This window comes from Cimex lectularius, unplaced genomic scaffold, assembly GCF_000648675.2.
Source record: "Cimex lectularius strain Harlan isolate CLEC.00 unplaced genomic scaffold, Clec_2.1 scaffold41, whole genome shotgun sequence".
Classification (NCBI taxonomy): domain Eukaryota; kingdom Metazoa; phylum Arthropoda; class Insecta; order Hemiptera; family Cimicidae; genus Cimex; species Cimex lectularius.
In genome coordinates, this window is record NW_019393011.1 from 1,136,944 (window position 1) to 1,164,918 (window position 27,975).

Below are 27,975 nucleotides of genomic sequence, written 5' to 3' on the forward strand. Positions count from 1 at the left end.
TCTTTTAATAAATTCCTGAATTATAAAAAATATCGGTGTCAATATTTGGAAAATATAAAGAGAGCATGAGAAAGAGGGAGGGAGAGAGAATGACAAACAGTGATGAAAGAGAGCGAGAGGGAATGAGCGTGAAAGAGAAAGAAAAAGTGAAAGACCGTTGAGAGAGGAAATAAAGAGAGGAGGAGAGAGCGAATGAATGAGACAGAATGTAATTAGAGAAAAATAGATAGATAGATAGATAGAGAGAGAGAGAGAGAGAGAGAGAGAGAGAGAAAATGAAAGTCAGTGAGGAGAGGGAAAATAGAGAGAGAGAGGAACACAGAATGTGACAGAAAGTGATTAGATGAAAAATAGATAGCTAGACAAATAGATGATAGAGAGGATAGAGAGAGAGAAAGAGAGAGAGTGAGAGAGAGCGAGAGAGAGAAATGACGGAAAGTGACGGATGGAAAATATTAAAATGACTAGATGATAAATATAAAGAGAGGCAGAATGTGATAGAAAGCGATTAGATGAAAACGAGAGAGAGATTGTGACAGAAAATGTTTAGATGAAAAATAGAAAGATAGATAGAGAGGGAGAGAGAGAGAAAGAAATGACAGAGAGTGGCGACATGGAAAATAGAGAGAGAGAGAGAGAGAGAGAGATATTGTGACAGAAAAAGATTAGATGAAAAATAGAGAGATAGAGAGGTATAGAGATAGGCAGAGAGAGAGGGAGAAATGACAGAAAGTTGCGAGATGGAAAAGAGAGAGAGTGACAGGTTGTGAAAGAAAATGATTAGATGAAAAATAGAGTGAGTGAGCAAGAGAAAGAGAGAGATGACAGAAAGTGGAAACATGGAAAATAGAAAGAGAGAGAGAGGGAGAAATGACAGAAAGTGGCGACATGGAAAATAGAGAGAGAGAGAGAGACAAATTGTGACGGAAAAAATTAGATGAAAAATAGAGAGATAGAGTGAATGAGGAAGAAAGAGAGAGAGAGAGAGAGAGAGAGAGAGAGAGAGAGAGAGAGAATGAGTGTAAAAGAGAGAGAGAGAAAGTGAAAGCAGTGGGGAGAGAGAAAATAGAGAGAGGAACACTGAATGTGACAGAAAGAGATTAGATGAAAAATAGATAGCTAGAAAGATAGATGATAGAGAGAGAGAAAGTTGAGAGATGAAAAGTGGAGGGAGAGAGAAAGAAAGAGAGTGAGAGAAAGAGAGAGAAATGACGGAAAGTGACAGATGGAAAATAATAAAATGATGATAAATATAGAGAGAAGCAGAATGTGACAGAAAGCGATTAGATCAAAAAGAGAGAGAGTAATACAGTGAGAGAAAGAGAGGGAAAAAATGACCGAATGTGGCGAGGTTGGAAAGAGAGAGAGAGAGAAAGAGAGAGAGAGAGATTGTGACAGAAAATGATTAGATGAAAAATAGAGAGATAGATAGAGAGGGAGAGAGAGAAATGACAGAAAGTGGCGACATGGAAAATAGAGAGAGAGAGAGAGAGAGAGAGAGAGAGAGAGAGTGACAGGTTGTGAAAGAAAAAGATTAGATGCAAAATAGAGAGATAGAGTAAGTGAGCGAGAGAGAAATGGCCGAATGTGGCGAGATGGAAAAAGAAAGATAGATAGATAGAGAGAGAGTGAGAGATAGAGAAATGTCAGTGAGAGAGAGAAATGACAGAGAATGACTAGATAAAAACTAGAAATGTAGAAAAAGACACTGAGAAAACGAAAGAAAGTGGAGAGAGAGAGAGAGAGAGAGAGAGAGAGAGAGAGAGAGAGAGAAAGAGAGAGAGAGTGAGAGAGAAATCAAAGAAAATGGCGAAATGGAAAAGAGAGAGAGAAGAAACAGAATGTGACAGAAAGTGATTAGGTGAAAAATAGATAGATAGAAAGTGTGGGAGAGTGAGAGAGAGAAAGATTGATTGATTGATTATCGCTTTTTTAACAATCACTCAAGGTTTGGTCTCTTTGACCACTCTTACACCTAAAGTGAAATTACATCAACATGATTTTATAAACTCTACGCAATCTACTATACACAACAAAATTTAACCAATTAATTATCTCTTACAAACTGTGCACTTGTTTGCAGTGGATTAACTCATTCAAAATAAAAAGTAATCCTTAAATAATAACAAACATAACTTCTATCAGGAGAAAAAACTAACAACAGACATTTGTAATGGTTTAACATTATAAACTTAAGTGACAGTTGTAAAGATACATTATCAACATCTTAACATGACAATCTTTGCGCAGTGGCAATATCGTAATTGATGAAGTTCTACTGAGATGCGATTATTTCTAGTTGAAAAAAATTACAATCTTTGTAATTAATTGCGGTAAAAGAAAGAAAACAATTAATATTACAGTTTAATATTTTTACTCATCTTTTGATATAAAATAATTTTTTAGTTTTTTCTAAACATACTTATTTTGTTACAATGCTGAATTTCAACTGATAATTTTCAAAACACTCTCACACTTTTAATTGCAAATTAATTATTAAATGTTGTGGTTCTGTTTTATTGTGTTACTGTTGCTTAGTTTTATTATGTACATCAGATCTATATTTTATTGCTATGTAAAATATATGTAGTTTTTCAGTTTAACGCATTGAAGATGAGACATGCTAAATTATAATCAATTAAATCATTAATTTATAGAAAATCTCTCTCATAGAGAGAGAGAGTGTGTGTGTGTGTGTAAGAGAAATGACAGAAAGTGGCGAGATGGAAAATAGAGAGAGAGAGAGAGAGAGAGAGAGAGAGAGAGAGAGAGAGAGAGAGAGAGTGAGGGAGAGGGACAGATTGTGACAGAAAACAGAAAATGATTAGTTGAAAAATAGAGAGAGAGAGAGAGAAATGACAGAAAGTGGCGAGATGGAAAATAGACAGAGAGAGAAAGAGGTTGTAACAGAAAGTGATTAGATGAAAAATAGAGAGATAGAGTGAGTGAGAGAGAGAGAGAGAGAAAATGACCGAATGTGGCGAGGTGGAAAGTAGAGAGAGAGAGAGAAAGTGAATGACAGACAGTGGGGGGACGCAGGTTTGATTAAAACATCGAAAATAGACAATTATTGGAAACTTTTCAAACGGATTGTCATCGGATTTTGAAACTAGTTCGAACGTAATTAGCCATGTGTATGCAAGACGTGACGTCCTTTGGAAAGTGGAGGTCGAGGTCGTGACGCAATCTGACAGGTCTCGCAGCAGGAAATGAACGGAGCGCTCCACGACCGTAAAGTCAGATCAGCAGCACCGTTCACGATACATAAAAACTAAGATATATCTCTCATAAACCGTCCCAAGACATACCAAAATTCCCTACTCCTCTCAAATAGAAGGGTCGGCCCATGTAGTGATATCGCGACCGAGGCCATTACGAAGTCGGGGAAATCACCGACTCCCCCACCAACAAATCGAAACCTCCTCTCAAACAAGAATTGATACGGGTTTAGACTTTAGAATCGTGTCAGTCCATCTCGGAAAATGCTGTGCGATTTTCTAACGTCCGACTGTTTGTGACACTCATCCGAAACCAGGAGATCGAGTTATGTTCCGTGTTCTCGGAAAGGAGGATTGCTGTAGACGAATTTCCTTCCTTTAGCATTCTTCCGACTCGGAATCATGAATTGCCACCAGATCCTGAGCGGTGCCTGTAATGCTGGCGATCGCTGCTTCGCCGTCGGTAGCGTCGAAGGGATCCCGTTCACTGTGAGTATCTGAGAATTTTAGACCAGATGGACTATCGCGGACCTTTTACCTCCGTCCCAAAACCTTTCTTTTTCTCCTCGATAAATCTTTCTCCACCCTTGGGATTAATTATTATAAAACTGTACTTTTTCTTTACTTGGTTCTCTTGTCAGATTTTATCATCTGCAATGCAGAAGATCCGCTCGAAAAGTGTCCGTCCCCGTTCTGTCATGTCGTTATCAGATAACCGACCCTGGTGGCCTCCCTTGTTATGGTGGAAAATAACCTGGGGGACAAGGCCCTTTGATGTCTGCCTTTTTCCATCGATCGCTATTTTTCAATGTAATTAATAATCAAATTATTAATTTTAAGTATTATATCCAACAAAATAAATACAAGAAAAAGTTATCAAACACACTGATAACATTTATTGCATTAAAATTCTTGCACATTTTTTTATACTTTTAATTAGTACATTTCTACTATTTTTTTTACTTATTTTACACAATTATAACCCATGGAGAAGATTTCTGATTAATACTATATTATTTATCTCTACTTCATGAAGTTTTTTATTACTTTTAAAATGTATTTGATCCAAGCTAATTCTAAACATATTTTTCTTCTTAAATGTACAATCGTATCATATCTGCATCCTCAGGTCAAAACTGGTTAAATCAAAAAAGTACAACTTTTCAGTTGTGCTAATTGTAATTTTAGACCTTTAGTACAATTTATATAATTACCCTAATAAATAGTTTGTTTTTTTATTTTAATTTTTGGTACTTATCACATTGTTCACCAGCACTTGTCTAGTTTTTAACACACCACTAGCCAATTACCATACCACCAATTATACAGTTATTCATTTGTACTGAAAAGAGTGGGAGAAAGAGAGAGGATGACAGACACCAACAGACAAACAGGAGAAAGAGAATCAGAAAGTGTCAAACTGCACAAGAGACATTGGGGAGAGGGAAAGGAGAAAGAGATAGTGAATATGAGAGAGAGAGAGAGAGAGAAAAAAAACGAGAAAAAGAGAGAGAAAATGTCAGACCTTGGTGAGATGGAAAAGAGAGAGAGAAAACGAGAAAAAGAGAGAGAGAAAGTGTCAGACCGTGGTGAGATGGAAAAGAGAGAGAGAGAGAATGACAGATAGTGGTCAGAGGGGAATGAGAGTTATCAGAGAATGAATGAGAGCAACAGACAGGCTGACATGCACAGCCAGATGAGAAAAAGAGAGATAAAGGGGGAGGGAGAAGCAGAACGAGACAAACAGAGCGAGAGACATTGGAGAGACTGAGAGAGAGATAGCGAGAAATAGATAGACGGAGAGAGAACAAGAAAGTAGGATTGATTAATTGATGGTTTTATTTATTCACACTAGTTAGGTCTCTTGAACCTTTCTTTCACTTAGGGTGAGAGAATGACAGACAGTGGTGAGAGGGAAAAGAGAGCCAGAGAGTGAGTGAGATCAACAGAAGACCCACAAAACATAAATGAGAGAGAGAGAGGGAAAGATGCAGAAAGAGTACAAACATAGCGAGAAATATTGGAAAGAGGTGAAGGAGAAAGGAAGAGAAAGAGACTGACATGGAGAGCGAGAAATAGAGAGAGAGAGAAATAAGAAAGTGTGATTGATTGATGGTTTTATTTATTCACACAAAGTTAGGTCTCTTGAACCTTTCTTTCACTTGGGGAGAGAGAATGACAGACAGTGGTGAGAGGAGAAAAAAAGCCAGAGAGTGAGTGAGAGCAACAGAAGACCCACAAAACATAAATGAGAGAGAGAAAGAGTGGGAAAGATGCAAAAAGAGTCCAAACATAGCAAGAGATATTGAAAAGAGGTAAAGGAGGAAGGAAGAGACAGAGACTGACATGGAGAGCGAGAAATAGAGAGAGAGAGAGCGAGAGTGAACAAGAAAGTGGGATTGATTGATGATTTTACTTATTCACACAAAGTTAGGTCTCTTGAACCTTTCTTTCACTTAGGGAGAGAGAATGACAGAGTGGTGAGAGGGAAAAGAGAGCCAGAGAGTGAGTGAGAGCATCAGACGGACCGACAACTGCAAAACATAAATGAGAGAAAGAGAGAGGGAAAGATGCAGAAAGAGTCCAAACATAGCGAGAGATATTGGAGATGTACTTTCAATTTTAGCAAAATGGATAAAACAAGCTGTGTTAAAAAAAAAAAAAAAAATTACACGAGAGATACCATCTCATGTTACCAATAAAGCAATGCTGATACAACATAGAAACACGATAATTTCCAATGATCTATACAGAATGCAAAATGAGAGAGAAACCATTCAATTACAAATCATTGTTGGCTGCGGAGAATGATAACATTTATAAAGCTCTCTTGAAATATAAGCACAATGCTGACATGCCAATTTCAATTGAGGAGTGTAATTGGAAAAAACAAAAAAAGAAAGATATTAAAGAAGAAGAAGAAATTGAAAAAAAGAAAAGAAAAAAGAAACTTAAAATAGAATTAAAAGCAAAAAGAAACAAATATTAGTGAAATATTAATTGTAGGAAGTCCTGGCTAATCCCTATAACAGAGTTATTGCTAATTGATAATAACAAAGGCAGGGAAAAAACATAGAAACACCTCTTTATCCTAGACAAATATTCATCAGGACATAAATAATTACATTCATTCTATTTCAGTATATGACAAAAATGCATGTTGCGTTTAAAATAGAATGGTTTCCTTCTCGACTTAATCAAATATACAGTCAGGCCTGAAGATAGAAATATGCAATTATTTCATTCCCAAGGGTGCAGATATTACTGCATGCAGTTTTAGTTAAAAGAAAATCGATATTTCGTTTTGTCCTTTATGAATTTATCATAACACCACAATGTTTGTTGAGATTGTGAAATTTTACATGAGGTTGTCTACATCAGTCGAGGAACAAACATTTGTTTGATTATTACCACATAATCTGTGATCTTTGTTCTCAATCACAAACAGTTATCAAATAAATTGACCCAACTGTGTCAGTGGTTCAACTTGCAATACACTCAGCAAAATATTCAAACGTTTTTGTTTTCTAAATTTAATACTATTCAAAAATTTGATTTATGCAAGATGATGGGTTTTTGATTGGAAACTGCTTTTTGAGTTATATAACAATCTTCTAAGTCAACTTCCAACCTAGTATCAATACTCAGATGAGAGAGCAAAGTAAATATTAAAGCTGATTGCCAATCAATGTATATTTCTAAACTATTTGTTTGATACGCTATCATCAATTATATAGGGGAAAAATACGTTTTTAAGTTAAGAAGTCTGCCTCTTTTTTCTGTAAACATGCATATTTCAAAATGTGTCAAATTTATAGCATACAATATCTGCACCCTCTTAGCAAAACTGGTTAAGTCCAAAACCACAACTTTTCTGGATTGCTAGTTTAAATTTCAGACCTGGTACAAATTCAATTTTTGTAGTAACTCTTTTCCTTCTGTCTTTGGCCTAAAAACACTGGGGTGCAGATATCAACTTTTATGATTCAGGCAGTTTTGGTTAAAGAAAATATTAACTATTCATTTTTACATGAATGAATGAACATTAGTTTTGTTCGTTTTACAAGTATAATTACACAAATATTGTGAAATTTCACTAGTGCTTCTAAGCTGACAAGTCTTTAAAAGGAAATTCGTTCAATCGTTACCAAACAATTTGTGGCGTTTTTTTGTTAAGTGCAGACTCCTTGAAAACAAACAGCACCAAGCTTAATTGTGTCATTGTTGTGTCTTGCAAGCCTGCATTACATTCAAACATGTTTTGATTTACTAAATTTAATACAAGGCTCAAATTTGGTTTATGTTGCTGGATGGTTTCTGATTCGAAACTGCTTTTTGTATTATATAACAATCTTTTAAGTCAACTTTCAATCTAGTATCAGTGCCAAACGAGAGGGCAAAATAAATATTAAAGCTGATTGCCAATCAATGTATATTTATAAACTAACTATTTGATTTGCCAGTAGCAAGCATAATCTGAAAAAAAACTACAGTACTACAGTGTATTTTTTAAGTTAAGAAGTCAGTCCTTTTCTCTGCAAATGCTTCTGTAATATTTCAAAACCACTAAAATCAAATTTGCAGGGTTCAATATAAACTTTTATAATTGTCTATTTATACAAGTCAGGTGGTTTTGGTTAAAGAACATCTCAACTATTAATTTTTATTTTTATATATTTTTTAAAAATAAATTGCACAAATATCAAATATTGCAAAATTTCATTGATGCTTGTAAGCCTAGGTGTATATGGAAGGACATTTGTTCCATCGTTACCAAATAATCCGTGGCCTTTGTTCTTAATCCCAAACTCCTTGAGAACCATCAGTGCAGAACTAAATTGTGCCATTGGTTCTACTTGCAAGACCATCTGTAAATTATAAAAATCCATCCTTTTCTCTGTAAAAGTGCCTAGGCTTTGCAAAATATCCATTTTACAATATACCACATAAACTTTTATAAATTGCCCATAATCCATGCTGATTAAGTTAACCCATCTATCATATCCTGCTGTGCAGTTTTAGTTTAAATTTCAACCATTCATTTTTGCTTTAAGCTTTTTCCGTGTTAGTAATGTAATTCTAATAAGATGTGACATTCTTCTGAGGTTGACAATTGTTAGATCATTTCCATAATTTGAAAATATAACTGCTTTACATAACAGTCTTAAAACAATATCTGCACAATACTATAACAGTATTCTATATAATGGCCAATTGTTGATCAATGAATTTAGTCACCTTATAATAAAAGTGAAAGGGAGAGGAAACAGCCAGGCAGAGAGTCAAGAGACGGAGGAGAGATGATCTGTATATCATATAGAGAAATATAGTTTTTTTTTTTTTTTTTTTTTAGTTTAATTTGATATAGAATTTTTTTTTTCTTCTATGTAAAAGTACCTTGGGTATTACAAAACATGTCCAATTTATAACATACTATAAAAACTTTTATAATTGCTGTCATATCAAATTGTACAGTTTTAAAAGTCAAATGAAATTTCAATATTTCATTTTTACTTTTATTTTTTTGTACTACAAGTCTAATCCTAACAAAACTGCGAGATTTCACTGATGCTGTTCAGCCTGGGAGACAATGAACTGTTTGATTGTTAAGAAATAATCTCTTGTCATTTGTCCTCAATCACAGACACCGTGAGAAAAAATATCCAAGGTGATCTGTACAGACCAAAATGTGTTGTTGGTTTGTAATATTTGTTTTTCTCTATATTTTATTCTCAACACAAACTTGATTTATGCAACACAATGGTTTCTAATTTGAAACTGCTTTTTTGTTATATAACAACCATTCTAAAACAACTTCCAGCCTATTATCACAATTCAAATTAGAGGGCAAAATAAATATTTGAGCCAAACGTGGGTTCGAATCCAGCTTGTGACATTAATCTTTTGTCCCAACCACACTTTGTATAAAAATAATAAATCAATTAAAAATAATTACTTTTGGTTAGGAGGACCAACTAAAACATATATATTAATAATATAAACTTTTTATAATTGATATGATATATTCTAAGTAAATTAAATTGTCTGCCATATCTTCGGTCTTGGGGAATTAAATTGCAGCCTTTCTTTATTACATCCTTTTTTAATGTTTAAATACTAACAATCAAATAAGAGTATGAGATGCTGAGGCTGGTCAGTTTGTGAGTCAAATCATTACCAATTCATCTCCGTTCTTGATCCTTGACATGATGAGAATTAACAGTTGGATAGAATCAGTATAGGACGAACTTTGTCCGCAGTTTGACTTAAAGGCTGTCAGGAATAATTTCAGAAAATCTGTTTTTAAAAGAACTCTTGAAAATGATTTCCGATTTGAAACTGTTTTTTGAATTATATAACACCTCTTAATCAACTACCAACCTGTGACACCCTAAATAAAATATATTACAGTTAATTGATTGTTAATGAGCTCAAATATTTTTTTTTAAATTATTAAATCTCGTTTTCTCTCATTGCCCAAAGTTGACATTGACATATGTAAACTTTTCTAATAGATTTACTGCTTGCTAGTTCAAAACATAAGTATTTGAGGAATTATCCAACCAATTCAACACACTGAGTCAGGAATAATTTCTGTGAATTAGCATATTTTGTAATCTAACTCATTACTATTACACTATTAGGTTCCTAATTCATAAACAAAAATGTTAGTTTAGTTACACAACAGACTTAAACAACTACTGAACTAGTATCAGGGCCTAAATGACAAATACTAAATAAGTAGTACTATTGATTACTAATCAATGAATATTGTAAACTAAAGAGATAGATATATTGGGTTGTCCGGAAAATAATGCAGGATTTTGGTATTAAACAAAAAAAAAGAAACTAGTTACTTTAAAGCAATGTTCTTTAATCAAAANGAAAACTTAAAATCCTGCATTATTTTCCGGACAACCCAATATTTCTTATTTTTTGTTTTTTCCTTGTTGGATCTATTTTTAAACGTATTTGCCTTCCTAAAGGCACTTTCAATCTATCTAATCATTTACTGTACATTTACAGTCGAAGGAAAACTCCAACTTTCATATTTTATGTTTTATTAGTACTGAACACACAAACTTCAAATATAGGCAAAATAGGTTCAAATGAAATTAACCAAAAGTAAAAAAACTGCCTATTTCTCTGCTATTGAGAAATAAATCTAATTATTTAAAAAAAAATTTATATTTACAGTTTATATAATTCATCTGCCTATTCAAAAGGTTTTGCTCAATTTATTATTTACCATATCCTGTCATTCAGTTTTAGTTAAATGAAATTTCAAATTTTCATTTTTACTTTAACCTTGTTCTGTTTTAGCGGTGTAATTCTAACAAGATTGCGACATACCTCTGAAGATGGTGTCAATGAACTGTCATTTGTCAAATTATTTTCTCAATTTGAAAATATAATTATTTAACCTTTATAAATAGCTCTTGATCTGTAATCGTTGACATCATGAGAATCAACAGCAGGCTTTCTGGCTCAGTTGCTTTCTGAAGTGCAGTTCTAAAAAATTGTGATATTCCTGTGAGGCCAGGCGACGTGTCGATGAACTGTCATTTATCAGATCGTTTCCATAATATAAAAAAAAATTGACAGTAATCATTAATATACTAGTTTAATGACTAATTTCTTATCAATGAATTTTGTCAACTAATTGTAATAAAAGTGGTACATTTTTATTTTTCCCTTGTTAATTTTGCAAAAAGTGAAGGAAAATCTTTTTGTAAATTGTATTTTTCGGGGTAAAAGAGTCAGAGATTATTTTAGAAAACAACTAATTTATATTGTCTGACAGGCCAAAATTATAGGAAATGAACAAATGATATTGTATATATATCCTATTATTACATATATAGATTGATAACACCAATGGTGGTCACCCTCATCTCCTTAAGGTCTACTAGTTGATAAATCACTAGTTTAGTCAGTTTTGATCATCTTGATTCTGACAGACCAAAAAATCAAGGATAGGCTGATCCTTGACTGAACCTGTCTGACAACAGGAAAAGATCAAATTACATTTTACTTAATCTGGTCAGTGAGGAGGAAGAAACAAATGTTTTGATAAATATCACTTAATTACTATTCAATGTCACATTATTTTAATCGCATACACTGAAAGAAGAGTGATAGTGATCAGTATCAATCGAACTGGGTCACAAAAATGTTTGAACTGTTGACATCAATTAAAAATTTGAAAAAATTTCCTTGATGGTTGATCATCCTCGTTTGATTCATTGTATTTCACTATTTTCTGATGGTCAAACATACCTTGCAGGCCAGGTCATAATTTATCACAACTTTCTAGAATATTTAGGCAGAAACAAAATAATCCAGTCGTTAAACAAGCATGGCTAAAACGAAGCAGTTTTCTTCAAACTAATAAAAAATTTATGATTATACAATATAACAACACATCAAGTGGTTTATTTTATTTTAGGCTTAAATGTTTTTCTTTACTGCAATTTTATCTTAAAACGAAACACATAAATCCTCATTATTATCATGTAAATGAACAATTTTAGATTTAAAAAGTCATCAGTGAGTATATATCCCATATGTGAAATACTTGACAACATTTTTGTCTCCTTTCTGATATTCTATATTCAATATTCTTGTCTAATTGTATTTACAAAACACTGGTTTCTTTTACTGTTTGCTAAGACGCAAAATGTTTAGTTTTGTGTTGAAACAACAGTAGGATTTAGACTTTTTTGTAATTCTACTCAAGTTTTGCTGAGAACAATAATATCATCAATTATATGTATCACAAAATCAATTTTAGCATTTTTATTCTTCAACCTAACTTAAAAAAAAAAGAATAGTGTTCTGAGATGAGTTCAAGGTTGTCTGCAGATAGTTCTTTTGGTCAATATATAAAGGGGAGGAATAATCAATAATATAACTAAAACTTTTAATCATGAGCGAGAATAAACAAATCATCTTTTTATCATTTTTTTTCTTTTTTTATCCAAGCTATCATTTAATGTAATAAACGTTTTGTCTCTTATTTTTATTGTGTGTCAACAGTTTTCTCTCCTGTTATCAGTGTGCATATTGTAAATTCAAGTTGGGAGCAAATAACAAAGAAATGACAATTAGCATCCAGCTCAGCCAAACATATTTTCCAGGGTTTGTCGTAAAAATTGTTTGCTTTTCCTCCTGTTACAACTCTTTTAAGAAAACAATTTTTTCATTTCAAGAATGAATTTATTCTTTAAAATGAAAACTTCTTTTTAATTTTTCAAATAATGTGTATGTGTAAAAAGTAGAATGTCTTTTTATTAAGACTTTGATAATACACAGCAAATGTGGTGATTAAATCACTTACACCATTCAAAATTTAGAAACCTAAAATTGAAAAATTGAGGTCACGATCACTCAGGTGGGAGAGCAGCGGCGTATCTAGCCGAAGGTCGTAGGTTCGAATCCCTCTCGTACCATTAACTTTTTTTCATCTCAACTAAAAACCTTAATTAATTGTCATGTATTAATTGGTCAAGCGGACCACGAAAGTAGTGAATTAATGAGTTTATATTAATGATGATAAATTTAATTACTTTTTTTTTCTAGGCTTATGCTGCCGGTTGCAATATTGTGATTTTAGCAAGCACTTTCGAAAGAGTTCAGATTATACCAGGAGCAATCCACAACTACGTCAGAATAAGCTGTGTGGACTGCTCAACAGACACTGGAAAAATCGCTGCCGCCTATGAACGTCAAGTTTGCATATTTGAACCAACTCCTCTCATCCACAACAACAGCGATCATGTAATATTTCCCATTATTAAAGAAACGACATATAATTTCATCAAAATAATAAATAATTAAATAAAAGTAAAAATAGTAAATAAATATAATAGAAGATATAAATTTGAAAAATCTAAGATTCTAGCTGTAGTTATTGATATAAATTTTTCCTGGATTACGTTAAGCCTGACAGAAAAATTGTTTTTCCAGCAATTAGATTATCGATGGGTGGAAACCGGTTCATGGCAGACAGATTGCAATATCACGTCTCTTTCATGGAACCTGGAAGGGACAAGACTCCTCACAGGAGGGGCTATTCTTCAGCTCTGGCATCAGAACACACCGATGCATTTAGTTGACGATGACCACGATGGTGCATTTTTTTTTTTTTTTCAGTTTCTTTTATTGTTTCGAACATGAACCAACTTAATTTCCAGGAATGACCTCAAGTGGTGTCACATTCGAAATTGGAGAAGATGCTTGTGGAAGCCTGAATAACGGGCTCGAAGAGGAGATTGAAAAGGGATGGGAATGCGTATGGAAATGTGCTACAGCTACTCCAGTACTTCATATGGCATTTTCGCCAGATGGAACGCTTTTTGCAACTGCTGGTTATAATGATAGACTAGTCAAAATATGGTTTGAAAATAAACAATGTCTGTATTTTCTTATTTGATTTTAGTTTTTTATCTAGTATATTGTCTATTGTATTTTTTTTTTTAATTATTACAGTGTTATTTCCTTCTAAAAGTTCTGATCAACAATCTATGACGTATGGAAATCCTGGAGTAAGTGAGATTAATTATGGATTTGTGTATATTTCTCATCCGAGGGCTGTCACACAATTATCCTGGAGAAAGACTAGTAAATATATGCCAAAGTGAGTTAATTGTATATCTACTTATAAATAGAAAAAAATCAACATAACACATTCATGTTTTTTTTTGTTTTTTTTTTTACAGGGGTTCAGTTTCAAACATGTTGGTCACTTCTTGTCGCGATAATATCTGCAGAATATGGGTAGAGACTGTCTTGCCGGATGATGGGTTAGTAAATATGCAGCAATTTGATCCGCTAGCAGCTCAAAATCCAAAATTCAGAACACATAGGCATAAACATAGATTCATGCAACGTCTGAAACATATGAAGTAAGTACGGGGCTCATAAGAGACCACCTTTGGAATGAAGATTTGCAAGCATCCTCTTGTCCTTAAGCTTATTGGCTTGGAACATGTAGCAGCAATTGCATTGGTTGAACAAAGATGTGGCTAAGGTAGAACATCTGTGGATCACAATTAACCCAAATAGCTTTAGCTTTTAGCTTAATGCTTTTACCTGCTTCCTTTTGCATTGTTTTTTTAATCAACCACATTGAAAGTAGTAAATATGTAATTTTTTTTTTTTTTTATTTTTTTTTTCCTTTAATTTGACTTGATTCTGTTTTGTGATGCTTTATTAGTATAACTCTTTTTTCCTTATATAACATGATACTTATAAAACGTGAATATCTGTGTAAATAAGTGTATCTGTGTTGTGTTTTATTATTGTGTCGTGTATTTATTTATAAGTAATTTATTTATTTATTTGTTTGTTGTAAGTGAGTGATCTTTTAGACTGTAGGGCCGATGGCGGAATATTNTTGATTAAAGAACATTGCTTTAAAGTAACTAGTTTCTTTTTTTTTGTTTAATACCAAAATCCTGCATTATTTTCCGGACAACCCAATAGTATGACTAATTGCTGCAATACACTGGCTAATGGCAATAAGTAGGGGCCAGTGGTTGCAACAGTTAAGACATTAACGTAGTACTGAGTCTCAGATTCGAAGCTTAGCAGTCTTCCTGAATTTGAACACAACGTACTTACAAATAGGCTTTTTCCAGCATCCCATGGATTGAAGAGATCTACTGTTAGGAATATTGCAGAAATAAATCAACAAGGCTAAATTAAATTTTTATTTTGAAGTCTGTGAAAGTGCAGTTTTGTTCATTTATTATAATAATTTTTATATTACGCCTCATTATATTATGTATTAACATGGTGATTTATTTAATACAAATCCTCAACAATGCATGTAAAAATGAATTACACCACCAATATCCATTTGATGATTCATTTCAGCTCTGTAACTGATCATTTAAGAAAAAGAAGAATTCATAAATATAAAATGCAAAAGAAGCTAACTAAAATATAATGATAAAATGTAAATGTTTTATAAAATAAAAAATGGGGAAAAATATAAAGTAATATATGTTTCATCATACACCAACGCTTTATATTTGTTCTAACAGTATACTTATAAAAATATTTTTTCTGATACTAAGAATCATTTGAAGTTGTAGAAAAAATATAATGTAAAAAAATGTGATTAAATTTAAATCTAAGTCAATTAATAATTCATTTGTCATATTGAAATAAAGAATTATTTTTAATTTTTATTTTTTTAGGACCTGTTTTCATTTGCGTCGAAACGCTAAACAAAGCCAGTCTGGCATGTTTGGGCCAAACACTACGATTCCTACATTGCCTTCAACGTACAGCGTCCATGATTTTCATAGCTATGGCTTCCATGGAACAGGAGTAATCCCTGGACTTCACTTCCATTTAGCAGCTTCCATAAACGCCGAAACTGGTATTTTAAAATATGTCCATTAACATTTTTATATTTGAATGCATGGATGTGTTAACTTCTTTTATTACTTTTAGATATACCATTAGTACCTAGTCTTATCACTGGAGACCCAGAAAGGGAGCCAAATTTTGTTCTGCACTGGTTAAACAACAAGGAAATGCACTTTTCACTGCAAGCTGAAAATATTCTTCATGTAAATAATTGAACTATGATTTTATAAATTATTTTATTTTTCATCGTTTCATATTTTAAAATATTAAAACAGGAGTTAACACGGAAAGTTGTGGAAAAGGAGGAAGGCCTTGGATTTGACAATAGCAATGTTGAATCTTCAGAACATCACGATTCAGAACATGATGATAAAACTTTATGTACGTAATCCTCAACTTTTTGTTGTCTTCAATGTTGTAATTTTAAAACAAAAACTTTAGATTCCAAAAAGCGTAGTGGAAAAGTCACAAAATCGGTTTCGCAAGATGAAAGTGGTAGCGATGAACATCACCAAAGTAGTTTTCCTTCAAGTGGACATCAGACTTTAAGGTACGTTAATAATAAATTAAAAATAAGAAATATGTAGCAAAATATTTTACTCTTGTTGCTATACAATTTTTATTTGTACTAAAATGCTTGTGAAATATCGTTTTTTAGCAATTTTTTAAAAATGACAATAACATGAAACCACTTTTTTTGTCATTAAGTAATCTGTACTAAATGGTGATTTATTTAACACAAATCCTCAACTGTGTATGTAAAAATGAATCATATCACCCATATCCATTTGATGATTCATTTCATGCTCTGTGACTGATCATTTAATAAAAAGAAGAATTCATAAATATAAAAAACAAAAGATCATATGCAAAGAGAAATTACTAAGTTTTAAAACCCAGCAGCCCACTAACATAACAATAAGCTTTTTTTTCCTCCTCAAATACACCGGTACCCCAAGAGTTGGTATGACCTCTAATGCTGTTTCGAACCCGCTGAAAAAATAATAACAATAATAATAATGTTTTTTAAAATAAATAATCTAATTTTTAAACTTAGATCTTTCATAATGTATTTCAACATATTCCAGCCTGTGGTACAGTAAAACTTTGACATAATGCTCCCATTTGTAGCGATTTCCCAGTTGTAATGTTCTTTTTCTTAGTCCCAGTCCTAGTGGAAAAATTATTTTTCCTCAAAAGTTAATTCATTGCAGTGCCCCGGCAGAAGGATTAAACACATTTTTCTAACAACATTTTCATATTTTAATTAAGAAAAATTAAGTGTAAAATAAAATTAAAATCAAGAAAAAATAGGACGTGCATCTAATGTATTCTGTGAAAATAGTTACAATGAATTTTCTCTCTCCCTGACAAACTATTTTCATGAATTCAATAACTTTGTGTTAATCAAAGTTTTATGCCTTCAACCCCTGTTCAGTGAACAAAAGACAGAATCCAAAGAGAGGGAAAATGAAGAAAAAGGTGAAACAGAATCATCTAATTTTTTCTAGTTGTTGAATTTTTATAATTCTTGGGTTTCTTTTCAGGAACTAGTCAACCATCAAACTAATTTAATTTGATGAAAAAATGATCAAACTAAAATTTAGTTCAATGGTTGTCTAGTTCCTGAAAAGAAACCCAAGAAATATAGAATCATCTAATATATCACATCCAAAAATAATTTATATTTAAGATACAATAAAGAGGATTCCTACATTTTATGTCTGCAATATGGAAGTAGAAAATGACACTTTCCAAAATGCATATCAATCAATTAGAAAATGCTGAGAAAAAAAAATAGTTTATACTAAATACAAAAGAATAAATGACATATATTTTGTTATAAGTATATGGGAATTTAATGTATGTTGGAAAGATTCCTTGTCAAATGGTTTTAAAATGCATAGAAATCCCATCTTTTTTAACCAAGGAATGCAAAACTTGTTCTTTAAGAGACATGGCTGCTATGCACAGGGATGCCCATTAAGAGAAATTTCACTGTACAATAATTTTTAAGTTAGCACATAATCAAAATGTAATCAAATTAATTTATTTTAGCAATGCAACATCAATAAATTCATTGGCGACTGACACTGGACCTCCAGTAGCGCATACGGCTGATAACTTGGACCTTAAAATAGAAAATCTGTTAAGAGATTGGCATCATAGTCCTGATTTGTTATTTGCAATACATCCAATCGATGGGAGTTTTTTAATCTGGTAAACTTTTTTTTAAATTAATATTATATTAAAATTTAAAACTTCTAAGAACAAAATGTCTAAAGGGTACTGGATTGGCTGGATGAATACCATCCAGGTTCGTTTCGCCAAGCTCAAGTTTCATTCTCAACAAGAATACCGACTGCGTTTCCCTTGGGTGATGCCATTGCTATGTCAAATAACATTTGCTTGTATCACACTTCAGGCTGCCATTTACAGCTTGTTTTTAGAGATGTTGTTAAAACTGCTGCTGGTTCACGTTCACCTCCAAACGGTCCAAGTGAGTCTTTTTTCCTTCTTTTTATCTAAATATTCGTAACATCTTAAATGATTTAGCTACAACTGGGAGTGATTGTGGAGAAACGGGTGTTACGTCTTTGCCCAGTGTTATCGAAGAAGATGGAGATCGTACTGGCGAAAATGAAGAAAGTAATAACAACAACAGAGGTGAACAAACAAACGGGGAATCAAAGAGTTCAACATCGGATATTCTTACTGCACCTCCGTGCCCTACTCTCTCCATGGTTACAAAACACTCAAATGGAACTCTTAATCTCTGGCAACTTACTTTTGCCGATAAAACAAAGTTTTCTCAGGTAAAAATTCAGTAATCTTTCGGATTGAACAATATTTAAATTGGAATTTGTATTCAAGGTTCTCAGTATAGGCCATGCTTCAAGAGCTTCAGGTCATAGATTTAGAGTTAATGATATCACATGCCATCCAGTCTTACCTTTACTTCTTACCACCTCTCACCACAACTTGCCTGAAGGACAAGAATACTCACCAAATGGGTCCTCTTCTTTATCACCAACTGTAAGATTATTATAATAAACATAAATAATGGAATTGAACAATTTGTTTGGATTTAATATATCTAACTGTTTCTTGTACAATCCGTAAACTGAAGTCTCTGTCATGATTTTGAACTATAGAGTACTAAACAAAAGTAGCCAATGCATCATTCAAAATGTACATTACTTTTGTGATTTACTCTTCTTTTTTTTAACTCTTGTAAATAGGGTTTCTGCAGTGAGTTGATTTTGTGGAGAGTAGACGCTGTTGGTCCTTTGTCTAAATCTGGCGGAGTATCTGAGCTTGCAAGAATCAACTCTCCCCAAATATCAGCATTTTCAAACGTCGCTTGGATCCCGACACTCCTTCCAAGGTGAGCAGTTTAATAAATACATACATTAGTTCTTTAAAACAACTGGTTCTTTTTACCAGCACAACATTGGGAAATCTTTCGAATTCTCCTTCTGCTTGCTTTGTTGCGTCTGACGGTGAGAGCTTGCGGGTTTATCAGGCTGTTATCGATGCAAGGACGTTACTCGCTGAGGTTTCTTCATCAGAAAGGCGTAGCCGCATTATGGTAAAAAAACTACTTGGTATAATTTGTTTTTCTTATTTTTAATTTAAAAATTCTACACAGGGTTCTCTTGTGAGTCTGTCTACTGATATATCTTCAGATGATGGAGCGAAGCATTCTTCATTGCACGACCGTATAAAAATTGTCTCCCAGCAATCAACAGCCAGGCCAGGATGTGTAATACAGTTAGATGCAATATCAGATGCTACGCATGTATGTAACAAAATGAAATAATACTTTTGAAAAAAGAATTTAATCTTTTTTTTTACAGGATTGGCAAAATACCCAATTGCTCCATGTATTCCAGTCCCAATTGATCACTGGGGAGAGAGAAGTCATAGGAGATAAAGCTGGTCTAGGCCTCCTAGAAAGTAATTTAGGGGCAATGGTTGACCTTCACCAGACAGCGGAATTTGAAGAACCGTTCTATTTGGTCGTCTTGGAACGTACAAATCAAGGCACTGCAATTCATATGTGGAGACTGATTATCGCATCACAGCCAGACAATTCTGCTGTTGATGGTAATTAATTATTTAATGAAGATGGTTTCATAATATCCATATATGTTTCTTTCTTTTTTTAATAAAAGAAAAATATTGTTGCATTAGATATAATGTTTTTTTTTTGTTTTTTTTATAAGGCTTAAGTGGAAGCATGATGTATGTTCCTGATAGTCAGCTTGTACAAGATGAAGATGATATAGAAAGTTCCGGTCGGCAAGGAGCTGGAATCGAAGAGGACATTAATACTGGAGGTTTTCAGTCCCCTCATGTCAGCATTTCTACCACTAAGGTAATTTCAAAATATTATTTTTAAATAAGAACCGATACTATAAATAAAACTTTTAGGTTTGTACACAAGAACTGCCGTTACCAGATGGTGTGGATGTTATTCATGCTGCTCCAGCCGGTGGCCATTTGAGCTCGGCCTCGATTTACCCAGCCTGTTTTGCTCCTTATATCATAGTCACCGCTTGTTCAGACAGCACTGTTAGGTTTGTACTAAATCTTGCCGCAAGTTATTGTTTTTATAACTGTCTGTGTTATGCAGGTTTTGGAAGTGCAATGTTAATAAGTATCAAGAAGGTACTAAAGCCAAAACGAGCTACCGTTGGACAGAATGGGAAATGCTTAGAAAGGATAAAGAATCTATTATTGAAATCCCTGGTGAATATTTGTCCATAGTTGAAAATTTTATTGTTTTACATGTGGAGATTAAAAATTATGCTTTGTATTAGGTCAACCGCTGAATATAAGTGCGGCTTATAGTGGGCGAATAGCATGTGCCTATAAATATGGAAAATCTTTTACGAGACCTTCGAGAAAAGACCCTGAATCTAGATTTGTCAATCTATGTGTAGCTATTTATGAATGCGAAAGTACAGGAGGTAATTTTTTTTTTTTTTAATTTGAATAGTATTTTATCTCATAATAATAATGTGTATTTTTCTTAGGATCGGAATGGATATTAGAAGATACAATTTATCTGAAAAACATCCATTTACCCAGAATACAGATAGACCCGAGTCTTGATCTTAGTTACTTATATGATCATTCATTCTTCACTAAAAAACAGCGGCTACAAAACAACTTCATAAAAGCAATCTCTTCTGAAGAATTAGATTCAAGATCTCCTCTTCGCAATGGAGATATCAACAGCTCCAATGATAATAACCTTGTGAAAACTGGAGCAGGTAATAATATTTACATTAAATATAATCTTACAATTATAGCAGTCTGTCTAAAAAAAATTTACATTTACTGGTCAGCCTATTTTTCAACTTTCCTATTTAATGTGGAACTCTCCTTAAAAATATAGAACATTCGCAATTTATGAATGTATAATTATGTACAATTGTTGCAGTGAATCCTTCTTCAGTTAGTAACTTCAAATCAATGACATATTTGACTACAATAGGTACAATAATATTGGTGTTTGCACTGTTCTGTCATAGATCACTCAGTCCTCAAACACTATGTGCAATCTACTGACCTAAAATTTCTATATCACACTTTTTTTTTTCACTTTTTATTTTAACTGAAGGCTTGTCTTTTATCATTTGTGTTATTATGTTTTGTCGATATAAATTGATATTTTGATAGGTTTTAACTTTTAAATTTTTTCTAGGGTTACTGGCAGTGCCTAGTTTTAGCACTTTACAGTCTCTACGGAAATCGATAATAGAAAATGGAAATACATGTCCGCTTACACAAAAACATTTAGTCCAATTGGACTGGGTTTCAAAAGAAGATGGATCTCATATTCTAACTGTAGGAGTTGGCAGTAAGGTGAATAATTTCTCTCCTAATAAAGTAAACCAGTTAAAAGTTTTTCGTGAAATTTAAGTTTAAATTAATTAAAACCCCAATGGTAAAGAAAATATTGCTATGAGCAAGACCTCATTTTTCCTACAGATTTTAATTTACTCTATTATACTCAAATTAACCAAGTGCAATTGGTTAGAAAATACAGGGATTTGCAAATATCAATCCTAGGTTTCAGTATTTTTGAGAAAAGATCCCATTTGGAAGAATGTTTGGTTCAAATTGGCTCAATCTCAATCTTCCAATTTGAACCAGAGGCATTTTAGTTATTAATTACAATGTCAACACTTCAACCATTGCAGCCATCGGCATCTTTTGGGAAGAACGTTAAAGTTGATAGTTGTATTGCACTGCTTGGCTGAGTGGTTAAAGAGTTCAACTCATATTTGCCACTGTTCTGAGTTCGAATCCTGGCAGAGCCCATGGCTTTTCAATTCACAATGGTATGAAAAGTGTATTGTAAAGTTGTTTGATCCCTCATCTGGATAGTTGGTCGTTAAGCTCTCTTGTATGTAATTATATTAGTCAGTGTTACAAAAAAGTAAGTTTAAAAAAAAATATATCAGGCTAAGCACGACACAGATTTTGCCAATTAATTAATTAAGGTTTTTAGTTGAGATAAAAAAGTCAGTGTCACGAGCGGGATTCGAATCCACGATCTTTGGCTAGATACACCGAGCTATCGTGACCTCAAGTGGTAGAGCAGCGGCGTATCTAGCCGAAGATCGTGGGTTCGAATCCCGCTCGTGACACTGACTTTTTTACCTCAGCTAAAAACCTTAATTAATTGAAAGATATTAATTGGTCAAGCGGACCACAAAACCTAATAAAATTTGTCAATTAATTTCACACTTCAAATGCAACAAATATGTTTGTATGAAATATGGTCTGATTCTCAACCTTTCCGCAGATATTCAAAATATTATATTTTTTTCAACTATCTATTCGTCATAAATTTACTCGTACTTGAACAATTCATTTTTGTGGAAGTCCAATAAAAGCATTAAAAAAATATTCCATCGTTATTCTCAGCATTCTTCCTGCAATGTCCAGAATCCTCGAAAGTCTCCTTTTAAAGTGATTAATCCCCATCCTAGATACTCATAAAATAATTTGCTCTCAGAAATTCGGCTTTTGTCCACATCGTTCTGTGATACAAGGTTTCAGAGTTATTGACATCATTTCCTCCGCTCTAGAGAACATCCGACCTTTTGATAGGGTCTAGCAGTACTACCTACAGACCGCTCCTTCAGAGTGAGGTGTGACAACGAGTTATCGGAAATCAGACCGATACAAGCTGGAGTCCCACAAGGGAGCATTCTTGGTCCTTTACTTTAGCATTTGTACTCCTAGCCACCTATACACCCTAATACCATCATTACCACATAAGTCGACGATACCGCAATTTTGTCCTCTAACTCTAATCCTATCTAAACTACCTCCAACATCCAAGAAGGAGTAGTACTTTACTTAACTTTACTTTTGTTGTATAGAACTTTATGCCTATGTTCATCATTATATTTAATTTGATTAATGAAATTAAATAATAAAAAATTGCTATAAGAGTTGTTATCATTGAAATAACATGAACAGCCCAAGTATTAATTTTATTAATAATCTGTTTCAAAATGTGGATTTTCTATTATTTTAGGTAATGCTGTTCACACCCGTTTCAAGTGATATAGCCCAAGCAAATATGAAAGCGATGAGAGAATCTCAGACTTCAAACACTAGACCCATTCTGAGAAAAGCCTCTTCATTGGCTGCTCCAAATTTTGTAGATGAAATAAGGTATAAAGATTAATTGAGTGGTATTTTTAATTAGTACTTTTAAAATTTTATATTATATAATGTATCAGATGGATGAAGCTAAGAAAAATTGACTTACACACAGCAGACGGATTGCCGCCTCTACCCATGCAGATTTCCTGGGTCAGAGATGGTATTCTTGTAGTAGGGATGGACAGTGAAATGCACGTCTACTCCCAATGGAAATCAGACAGATGTAATTAAACAAATTTAGCATTAATCAATTATGTCTTACATTTATTTACATTTTGAAATTTTAGTCCGTACAAAACAATTTATTGGAAATGGGTATAAACTTCCTTATCAAGAATCCGAGGAGCTTCAGGACACGCGGAATCTTCGGGATGAAGATTTGAGAAATCTTGCACAGGTTGTACACATAAAATTTCAAATTTTCAATCTGTTTCATTACAATGTTAAATTTTGAAGGATTCATCACAAAGACGATTGGCAAATGTAAGCTCTATGCCGCATTTATCCAGAGTCAGCTCAATCAATCTCACTATGCTTTCTGTTGAGAGCAAGAAGAAGAAAACAAATGGTAATTTTATTTTGTTTAAAAAATATATAAATTAAAATTTCCTTAAATTTATAGGCCAAGCAGCACAAGAGAACAATGGCAACATGGATTCCTACATGCCTGACTATGGACTTTTTGAAGCATCAAGAATTGCTTGCCCAGTTCTTCCGCAATACCACCCTAAACAACTTATGGAGCTTTTAAATTCTGGAAAAATCAGATGGGTAAAAGCAATCCTTGCTCATTTAGTAAGGTAATGTATCAATTCTCCTTTTTATTGTAATTTTGGAAAATGTTATCAAAACATGTTAATCATTATTTTATTAATTATCATTTTTTATTTTTTCCCAATTTTTATGCAAATAAGGTTGAAAAAAATTAGTGTCCCACTCATGACACTAATTTTTCTTCTCAACTGTTTTTGCATAAAAATTGAAAACATGTTAATAACTTTTTAGGTGTATTTCGGGTACTTGTTCGGTTCAACAAGGAACAGTAGTTTGTTCAATGTCTGATGAGGAAACTATGACCAAACAAAGGGGTTGGTCACGTTCCAGAACATTATCTGTTAGTTATGGTGCAGGTAAAATGATAAACTAGATTAATAAAAATATAAAGCATGTCAGTAACTTAATTAAAAATGTAGGCACAACTAGTCCCCTTGAACAGAGAGGATCCACTACTGCAATTCCTGAAGAGCTAACTCTAGATTATGCAGAAATTACGTCCATTCCACCTCTTCCCCTCTGGACGTTGCTAGCTGCTGATAAAGAAACTATTAAAAAACAAGGAACTGATGACAACCCTGTAATAAAAAATAACTATAATAAAATTTAAATAGCATTAAGTATTATTTTTATTTTCCAGCATTATAATGAACTTTTTGATGCTGATGGAGGTCTACAGGATGAGCAACTTGATGATATTTTAGCCGATGATGATGATGATGCTGTGATGCGAGGAGATCGTAGGCCATCAACTAATGTCGAGATGACAAGCAGCTTATCTCATTTTGGCCCAAGACAAGTAAGATTTTTTTTATTTTTTTTATTTATAAAAGGCAGCAACCCTTATGGTCATTTAGGCCTTGAGACAGTAAAAAAGATTTCTTTAAATGTAAAGTTAAGTAGGAATAGAACATTTGTGTACAGTAACCCCTCATTGTTGGTTATTCGCAGGGGAAAAATAAAATAAAATTTAATAAGATAATATAAAATGTATAGCATTTTTTAAATTGAAATTTCCAAAAATTCCAATATGTTTTGCTGACTGTTTTTCTTCTTTTTTTTTCATCTTGATTTTCTCTGAGCAATACCTATGTGAAAATAATAGCACTTTACCAAAACAGAAGAAAATTGTAATGTCACTCATGAAAAAATTAGATGACTTTTCAACATCAATGTGTTGTGTCATAGTGCATTTTATAAAAAATGGAATTTAAAAAAATCAATCAGAGATAGTGTTCCGTCTAGTGCTCCTGTCAGTAAAAAAAATTCCCTAATTCAAAATAAATCCCAAACTTTAAGCATTTGGTTGGAGGAAAATCTCGGAAATAAAAACATTTTCAAAGTTGAGAAGTTTGATAAGCAAGCCAGCCATGTTGCCATTTAGGTCATGTTTTTTTTACATATTTTTTAAATTGTTTTCTTATTATAACCCTAAAGAAGTAAACCATATACTTAAAAATGGCACAGTATGCCAAAAAGTCGTATATTAGAAAATTTCTTTAATCAGATTAAAAAGTCCTAAAAATAAGAAAAATAAAAACATTTAAAATTTTTAAAACTTCGTCTTATTAAAAATCCTGCAAATATAGGTGACTTGTTGGTTAATTTAATTATTAACCCCTTGAGTTTGAACTCAAAAATTTTAATATTTGTTTCAGGGTCGTTTGCTCTCAAGACTTTTGACACATACGCACTTACCAGGACTTTCCAGTCTTGACCAAATGCACCTCCTCGCCCTGGCAGATACAGTATCGACTTGTAACACCGATTTTGCTGAGAGATTTGCAATCGATGCTGCTAAGACTGCAATTGCAAAAGAAAATCTTACTGGTGTCCCAGAGGGGCAAGTTCAGTCCACTGGTAAAAGATCACTACAATATTAATTTGTAAGTACTGTAGCTTTTAATTTGCAGATTCATTGGATGATTGTGGGCTGAGATTTCTCCTGGCGATGAAACATTACAATTATTTACTTCGGTGTTTACCAATAGCACAGAGAGCACAGTTTCAAAAACAAGGTGTCTCTAGTAACAATGTTGTATGGGCATTCCATTCTGAGAGCGAAGAAGAGCTCCTATCTTTGATTCCCTGTTATGCAAAGGGTTCACCAAAGTGGCTAATTCTAAAGGAATTAGGTCTTGGGTGGTGGTTGCGAAACCATACACTTCTAAAAACCTGTATAGAGAGGGTCAGTTGGTTACTGGTGTGCTAGTTTAAAACAAAAATAATTATTTGTTTTTTTTTGTTTAGGTTGCCAAAGCAGCATATAAACAAAATGAAGATCCTTTGGACGCTGCAATATTTTATTTGGCTATGAAAAAGAAATCTCTTGTTTGGGCCCTTTTCCGTTCAAAACGGGATGAAAGGATGACGCAGTTCTTCTCCAATGATTTTACAAAAGACCGTTGGAGAAAAGCAGCATTGAAAAATGCATTCGCTCTGCTGGGGAAGCAACGATTTGAGCACGCTGCTGCATTTTTCTTGCTCGCTGGTGCTATCAGAGATGCCATAGAGGTCTGATTTGAAATATATTGATGCTGTTATTCCAACTATTTATATTTGGTTTTTTAGGTCTGTTTGAACAAACTCGATGACCTCCAGTTAGCCATGGTTATTTCTAAGCTCTACGAAGGTGAAATGGATCCAACTCCTCCTAATTTAAAACGACTGCTATTTGAGGTTCATTACCCAGTTATAATTACTTCTACTCTTTTCTTCTTTTTATTTTTAATTAACTCATAACTTTATTTTCAGGAAATACTTGGCTGTGACATGAATGGCGAGAATCAGGATATGTCTAAAGTTCACCCTGATCCATTTTTGAGATCAATGGCACTTTGGATACTCAAAGATCCAACAGGATCTTTAAATACTCTGTTACAAACCAATGTAGGAACAATGCACTCACAATATCAAGATGAAGATAGACCTGAAGGGACTACTGGTATGTTTATTTAAATTATATCCTTGTTTTTTATCTAAAAAAATATGTTGTTTCAGCTAACCCAAATGTATTCAATTTTTATGTCTATCTACGAACCCATCCCCTTTTAATAAGGCACACCCTTGCTACCACCTACCAGGACAGAAAAAATCATACCGTTGTCTTAGCCGGATTCACGTATGGGTCAGAGGCTAAATCAACTCAGAGTGATAGACAAGTAAGCGGTAGTCTTTTAATTTTTTAAAATGAAAAAATTCTATACAATTTTGTTTTAAATTTTCAGCTTTTAGTTGAAGATTCAATTACACCTCTTGAAAGACAGCTTTACTTCACAACTGCTCACGCTCATTTTAAAGCTGGATGTCCTGCCTTAGCTCTTGAAGTATTGTCAAAACTACCCAACAAAGTTATAGAATCCACAAACGATGATAATTCTAGTAAGTTTGTTTTTTCCTTTTTTTTAATTTTTATTGCAACTTAGATTATTACTAACACATCGAACATTTTCTCTTTATTGATGATAAAAATAAGTAATATTAGCCAAATAAGTTTTAATTTGAATTTTTAAACCGCATTTCTCATTTAGTACACTGTGCATATATTTCTACTTCTAATATGGTATTGTCCACCAGTAAATCTGTCTCTAACAGAAATTATTTTGACTTCTAGTTGCCCTCCTCCTAACTTCTCTTATCTCTTAGCATTATTTAGAAAACCCAATGCCTTAAAAAATAACAATATAAGAACCCTTTTTAATTTTTAAATTAAAATTTGTTTTGATTTTTAACATTAGATTTTACTTACAAGGGGAGGCTACAAACATGGGATCATTAGTTTCAACTTAATTTGTTTTTATGCTACTAGATCGATAAATATGTTAGACACTTGTCCAAGCATTCTCGCCAATGGGCCTTACGAACCGATTTTTTTTTCCTGCCATTTTCTAAATATATTTCAAGTTTT

At 33.1% G+C, this 27,975-nt stretch overlaps 1 protein-coding gene and 1 pseudogene across 5 annotated transcripts in view; both read left to right on the forward strand.

The window, feature by feature from the left end:
• Nucleotides 1–2,238: 2,238 nt before the first annotated feature.
• LOC112128030 lies at nt 2,239–2,360 on the forward strand (annotated as a pseudogene).
• Nucleotides 2,361–3,218: 858 nt separating this feature from the next.
• The window catches only part of LOC106663842 (dmX-like protein 2), a 60,166-nt gene continuing 35,409 nt past the window's right edge, over nt 3,219–27,975 (forward strand). For 3 of the 5 annotated variants that reach the window (XM_014388992.2, XM_014388994.2, XM_024229777.1), the window contains exons 1-39: nt 3,220–3,707; nt 12,801–12,998; nt 13,188–13,350; nt 13,415–13,633; nt 13,710–13,857; nt 13,940–14,125; nt 15,425–15,609; nt 15,684–15,802; nt 15,875–15,980; nt 16,041–16,149; nt 17,658–17,819; nt 17,885–18,099; nt 18,156–18,415; nt 18,474–18,635; nt 18,842–18,987; nt 19,047–19,191; nt 19,252–19,401; nt 19,460–19,709; nt 19,829–19,980; nt 20,037–20,182; nt 20,239–20,354; nt 20,426–20,575; nt 20,642–20,881; nt 21,316–21,476; nt 23,164–23,303; nt 23,372–23,517; nt 23,582–23,691; nt 23,751–23,862; nt 23,917–24,094; nt 24,300–24,424; nt 24,488–24,648; nt 24,709–24,867; nt 25,727–25,928; nt 25,982–26,256; nt 26,319–26,582; nt 26,640–26,747; nt 26,823–27,012; nt 27,069–27,229; nt 27,296–27,449. In XM_014388992.2, coding sequence (XP_014244478.1) covers nt 3,621–3,707; nt 12,801–12,998; nt 13,188–13,350; nt 13,415–13,633; nt 13,710–13,857; nt 13,940–14,125; nt 15,425–15,609; nt 15,684–15,802; nt 15,875–15,980; nt 16,041–16,149; nt 17,658–17,819; nt 17,885–18,099; nt 18,156–18,415; nt 18,474–18,635; nt 18,842–18,987; nt 19,047–19,191; nt 19,252–19,401; nt 19,460–19,709; nt 19,829–19,980; nt 20,037–20,182; nt 20,239–20,354; nt 20,426–20,575; nt 20,642–20,881; nt 21,316–21,476; nt 23,164–23,303; nt 23,372–23,517; nt 23,582–23,691; nt 23,751–23,862; nt 23,917–24,094; nt 24,300–24,424; nt 24,488–24,648; nt 24,709–24,867; nt 25,727–25,928; nt 25,982–26,256; nt 26,319–26,582; nt 26,640–26,747; nt 26,823–27,012; nt 27,069–27,229; nt 27,296–27,449 — 6,460 coding nt within the window. In that variant the 5' untranslated portion in view covers nt 3,220–3,620. Of the gene's footprint in view, nt 3,708–12,800; nt 12,999–13,187; nt 13,351–13,414; nt 13,634–13,709; nt 13,858–13,939; nt 14,126–15,424; nt 15,610–15,683; nt 15,803–15,874; nt 15,981–16,040; nt 16,150–17,657; nt 17,820–17,884; nt 18,100–18,155; nt 18,416–18,473; nt 18,636–18,841; nt 18,988–19,046; nt 19,192–19,251; nt 19,402–19,459; nt 19,710–19,828; nt 19,981–20,036; nt 20,183–20,238; nt 20,355–20,425; nt 20,576–20,641; nt 20,882–21,315; nt 21,477–23,163; nt 23,304–23,371; nt 23,518–23,581; nt 23,692–23,750; nt 23,863–23,916; nt 24,095–24,299; nt 24,425–24,487; nt 24,649–24,708; nt 24,868–25,726; nt 25,929–25,981; nt 26,257–26,318; nt 26,583–26,639; nt 26,748–26,822; nt 27,013–27,068; nt 27,230–27,295; nt 27,450–27,975 lie in introns of all 5 variants that reach the window. The other 2 variants (XM_014388991.2, XM_024229778.1) reach the window with 2 other exon arrangements.